Source organism: Piliocolobus tephrosceles, chromosome 18 (genome assembly GCF_002776525.5).
Source record: "Piliocolobus tephrosceles isolate RC106 chromosome 18, ASM277652v3, whole genome shotgun sequence".
Classification (NCBI taxonomy): Eukaryota; Metazoa; Chordata; class Mammalia; order Primates; family Cercopithecidae; genus Piliocolobus; species Piliocolobus tephrosceles.
The window spans coordinates 21,872,964-21,878,526 of record NC_045451.1 but is presented as its reverse complement, the minus strand read 5'-3'; the positions used below and the strand labels follow the sequence as shown (position 1 = coordinate 21,878,526).

The window sequence follows — 5,563 nt, the reverse complement described above, 5'->3', positions numbered from 1 at the left end:
CCTCCTGCCTTGGCCTCCCAAAGTACTGAGATTACAGGTGTGAGCCACCGTGCCTGGCCAGCCCATATGTTTAGCCTGTACCATAGCTACTACAGTGGTAAAGAGGAGCTGTGGGTTGCCTTGAATTTGGAAGTCTAGCGTGCATGTCTGGCAGGGCCATGGCTTGAGCAGCCCTTGCAGTGGGGTCCCAATTCTAACAGAATTGCCTCCAATATTTCAGTATTCAGAATTGCCTTCTAATAGCCCTGCCGAGAAGGTGCAGGCCTATCCATTTGTCATTTCAGACTTATATGCAAATTTCTATTTTAAAAATTTCAGAAATATTGAAATGTAAAACATCTACAATTTCATTTATTGAAAGATAAGCCAAAATTTTTTTTAAATCCTGGAGTTAAGAATTGTGTACTAAATTCTTGTGACATTAGGGGAACTGGGGCATAAACATATATTAAAAATGTATTTTAAATCTCCAGGTCATTTTTGGCCATAAATGAATGGCAGATAAACATATAGTGATTAGATGTCTGCCTCCAAATAAATTAATTTTATTATTTATAGTAGGTTCATTATGTCCACTGGGTATATCATTTGTATACGTGAAAATCTTTAAAACAATATTATAGTTTAAAACTTTTAAAAGTGTTGATATGTTAAAAATTTTAATGAATATTTCCTATGGAATTTCGTGCCCAAAGTAGTCATCTTTTTATCTATTTTTATCACTATCCTTATTAGATATATTACAAAAGGGGTACATACTCACTAAAAAGATAATTTAAGGCCAGGTGTGGTGGCTCGTGCCTGTAATCCCAACACTTTGGGAGATCGAGGAAGGCAGGTAACTTGAGGTCAGGAGTTTGAGACCAGCCTGGCCAACATGGTGAAACCCCGTCTCTACTAAAAGTACAAAAATTAGCTGAGTGTGGTGGTGCACGCCTGTAATCCCATCTACTTGGGAGGCTGAGGCAGGAAAATTGCTTGAACCTGGGAGGTGGAGGTTGCAGTGAGCCAAGATCGCGCTACTGCACTCCAGCCTGGGCGACAGAGTGAGACTCTGTCTCGAAAAAAAAAAAAAAGTTAATGTACTAATAGCCTTCTACATTGTAATAATTATCTCTGAATATGTTTCTAGGCAGAATTGTGCATTACATCCTTGAAACTCAGTTACTAATTAAAGAAGACACAGTACCTGCCATCCTTAATGACTTCACACGTCCTGTTGTTGATTTCCTTATCCATTTTATGGCGAGCCTTGAGAAGGAAGATGGGGAAATGCTGTTTTAAACATCTCAATACAGAAGAAAGGCATGAGAACTTAAAGTCAATTCAAAGTAATGAGTAGAAGGTTGTATGAGAAATCCTCACCACATCATCCACCAGGTCTTTGATTGCAGTGACCCCCAGCACCAGAAGCAGGGGCACTAGTGTGGTGTACCAAGCCAGGGTAGAGATTTGAGGAATTGCCTAAAAGAATAAAACGGCTTATGTGTGTGTCCATGAAGGCATATCAAGCTTACAGGTAACTTATTGCTAATTCTAAGCTTGCTAATTCCAAGTCTCATCTCCGTCATCACGTAAGTCTACATCCCGCAGAGTGTGTAGGAAAGGCTCTTTAAGCATCTGGACGACCTCCTTCTAGTGGTTCTCTCTAGCTTCTGGACACCTGGAACAGAGCCTAGAGGGCAGTGGCTCCTGAAATCATCTCATTGTGACCTTAACTGGACACCACGGGAGTTTTGTATCATGATACCTAAAAGAGAGTTGCTCTAAATTTTTTGTGAAAATCATATTTAACTGGGGGTGAGGGGGTAGGAGTGGCAAAGGAGAAGTCTCGTCTTAACTTTTTTTTTTTTTGAGATGGAGTCTCCCTCTGTCACCCAGGCTGGAGTGTAGTGGCACAATTTTGGCTCACTGAAACTTCCACCTCCCAGGTTCAAGTGATTATCCTTCCTCAGCCTCCTGAGCAGCTGGGATTATAGGTGTGTGCCACCACACCCGGCTAATTTTTTTGTATTTTTAGTAGAGATGGGTTTTCACCATGTTGGCCAGGTTGGTCTCGAACTCCTGACCTCAGGCAATCTTCCTGCCTTGGCCTCCCAAAGTGCTGGGATTACAGGTGTGAGCCACCGTGCCTGGCCAAAGTCATCTTAACTTTTAAGGAATGCATGCATAGTAGGTTCTGCACTGCAGGTTTCTCAGCCACTGGTTTCTGAGGCTCCCATGTTAGAGGCAAAGATGGCAGGAGGTACTAGCTGCCTCTGAAAGTGAGGGATTAGGGAGAACATCTCTGAGGGCATTAGAAGAAAGTGCTTCCTTCATGATCATCACTATTGGCCTATCCAAGAAAGTGGGATGGCCTTGCAAGAAGCCCTACCTCCATCAAGACAGCCTCTACGTTTGAATAAAGATTGGGACACAAGTTTAATAAAGTTATTTCATAACCATCCTCCTGATCAGTGGGCTATATAATGTAGTGGTTAAAATGACAGGCTTTGAAGTCAACTCCTAGATCCAAGGCTTAGTCAGCTTTACCATTTATGGCTTATGGGACTTTGAGCAAGTTACTTTAGCTTACTAGGCCTCAGCTCTTCTCTGCAAAATGGAGGTCATGCCAGGCCTGACCTTCTAGACTAGAAGAATTAAGTGTAATGACAACACAAGTTAAGAAGCTACCTACGGCTATTACTGTTATCCTAATTTGGATTGCTGACCTTAAGAGAAGATAACTGGGCCAGGTGGGGTGGTTCACGCCTATAATCCCAACACTTTGGGAGGCCGAGGTGGGCAGATCACCTGAGGTTGGAAGTTTGAGACCAGCCTGACCAACATAGAGAAACCCCGTCTCTACTAAAAATACAAAATTAGCCAGGTGTGGTGGCACATGCCTGTAATTCCAGCTACTCAGGAGGCTGAGGCAGAAGAATGGCTTGAACCTGGGAGGCGGCGGCTGTGGTGAGCTGAGATCACACCATTGCACTCCAGCCTTGACAACAAAAGTGAAAGTCCATTTCAAAAAAAAAAGAGAAGATAACTGGGGTACAGTTGGAAGACAGAAAGATCCTTCTTCCCCCTCATGGTGAATATGTGAAACTCCTCTCCCCTGCTAGAAGGAAGTAAGGGAAAATGGCCTACTTCCTATAGAGCTGCACCTTACAGTTTGCAGTGCTAATCTCGACACACACCTGTCTAAGCATCTCCTTTGATAACAGGGCCATCCTTTACTATTGACTTGCAGGTCTTTCAGTTTCCTAAATCATTGCGTATCCATTTCTCCTTAGCATCGCCTCTTCTTTTTCCCTCCTCTCCACGCATCCTCCATCCCCACCTAGACACACATTCTACCCCATTTTCATAAAACCTTAGAGGGTCAATCCCGGCAGGTATAAGTTTTCCAAATCCAACGCTTGCTGTAAAGAATCTGATAAAGTGCTGGCCGCAGTGGCTCATGCCTGTAATCCTAGCACTTGGGGAGGCTGAGGCAGGTGGATTAACTGAAGTCAGGAGTCTGAGACCAGCCTGGTCAACATAGTGAAACCCTGTCTCTACTGAAAATACAAAAATTAGCTGGACGTGGTGGCGGGCAACTGTGATCCCAGCTACTCGGGGGGCTGAGGCAGGAGAATCGCTTGAACCCAAGAGAAGGAGGAGGAGGTTGCAGTGAGCCAAGATGGCGCCACCGCACTCCAGCCTGGGCAACAAGAACGAAAAAAAAAAAAGTCTGGTGAAACCAGGTGTATATTCTGAGCTTGAGCTTTGTAATCTGCACGGCAGACACTAAAGGTTGATTCTGGCGCTAACTAGTGTATGTGGAGTTCCCTCGATTACAGCAACAGTTCTTGCACAGTTAAACTCATGCTCTCTGGATAACTGGATCCTTTGCCACAATTAGGAAAAAAAATTTTTTAAGTAGGCCTTTTAGAATGTAAAAACAGTTCACAAAAATAACTTACTGAAATTTATGACCAAAATTTTAATAAAAAATTAACGATCTTTTTGGGGGGAAATTCAGCATGTAAATACAATAATAAAAGACAAGCACAAAAATAGGTTTAACGTTAAGGTGCAAATAATTTTACAAAGTAAGGATTTGATTTTATTTTTTTGAGATGGAGTTTAGCTCTTGCTGTCCAAGCTGGAGTGCAATGGTGGGATCTCAGCTCACTGCAATCTCCGCCTCCTGGGTTCAAGCGATTCTCTTGCCTCAGCCTCCTGAGTAGCTGGGATTACAGGCACGCACCATCATACCTGGCTAATTTTTTGTATTTTTAGTAGAAACGGGGTTTCACCATGTTAGCCAGGCTGGTCTCGAGCTACTGACTTCAGGTGATCCACCCTCTTCGGCCTCCCAAAGTGTTGAGATTGCAGGTGTGAGCCACCACACCCAGCCTTTTTTTTTTTCTTTTTTTTCTTTTTTTTTGAGATGGAGTCTCGCTCTGTGGCCCAGGCTGGAATGCAATGGCATGATCTCGGCTCACTGCAACCACCGCCTCCCAGCTTCAAGTGATTCTCCCACCTCAGCCTTCCAAGTAGCTGGGATTACAGGCACCCGCCATCATGCCCTGCTAATTTTTGTATTTTTGTAGACATGGGGTTTCACCATGTTGGCCAGGCTGGCCTCAAACCCCTCACCTGAGGTGATCTGCTCGCCTCAGCCTCCCAAAGTGCGGGGATTACAGGCGTAGGCCACTGCGCCTGGCTGGATTTTAGTTTTATTCACTTCAGGGATACCAGTTTTAACACCAACATCAGTATAACGTGAAATTTTTAAAAATACAGAATTAGAATAATATTTCCATTTGCTCCCTTTCCCTGTTCATACAGCACTGATTGAGCTGGTTCTGTGTATGAGGCACTGTTCCTTTATGTACAGAACCCTGATGCTAATATAAAACACTTTCAAGATTATTCACATTATATGTGTCTACAGCTTAAATGTTATTGAGTCACTATAATTCAAACAGATTTAAGATAGCAAAAGGCATTACCTGTAAGATAAGAAGAATCAGGAAATATAAATTGGCTGCTCTCTTAAATTGCTCAAACAGATTCATTGGTATAAAGGTAAATGCGTTGTACTTGTATGTTTTAATTGCATTATTCTGTTGGAAAAAATAAGAGTCATTCTAAATGATGCTGTATTTATCACAATGTATACACATCTGCAAAAATCACTAAGTCCCACAGCTTACAGTGACAAAGGAACATAATCTATCAGAAAGATATTGAGGATTTTGGCTGGGTGCGGTGGCTCATGCCTGTAATCCCAGCACTTTGGGAGACCGAGGTGGGTGGATCACTTGAGCCTAGGAGTTTGAGACCAGCCTGGCCAACATGGTGAAACCCCATCTCTACTAAAAATACAAAAATTAGTCAGGCGTGGTGGTGCACACCTATAGTCCCAGATACTTGGGAGGCTGAGGCAGGAGAATCACTTGAACCCGGGGGGCAGAAGTTGCAGATCATCCCTCTGCACTCCAGCCTGTGTGACAGAGTGAGACTCTGCCTTAAAGAAAAGAAAAGAAAAGAAAAGAAAAGAAAAGAAAAGAAAAGAAAAGAAAAGAAA

The 5,563-nt window shown here is 43.1% G+C and overlaps 1 protein-coding gene across 1 annotated transcript in view; it reads right to left on the bottom strand.

The window, feature by feature from the left end:
- Positions 1-5,563, bottom strand: part of ATP8B1 (ATPase phospholipid transporting 8B1) — an 81,861-nt gene that overhangs the window by 54,953 nt on the left and 21,345 nt on the right. Inside the window, exons 3-5 of the mRNA XM_023218299.2 lie at positions 4,986-5,099; positions 1,366-1,464; positions 1,190-1,251 (exon numbers count right to left, since the gene is read on the bottom strand). Of these exons, the coding sequence (XP_023074067.1) occupies positions 1,190-1,251; positions 1,366-1,464; positions 4,986-5,099 (275 nt within the window). The remainder of the gene's footprint in view (positions 1-1,189; positions 1,252-1,365; positions 1,465-4,985; positions 5,100-5,563) is intronic.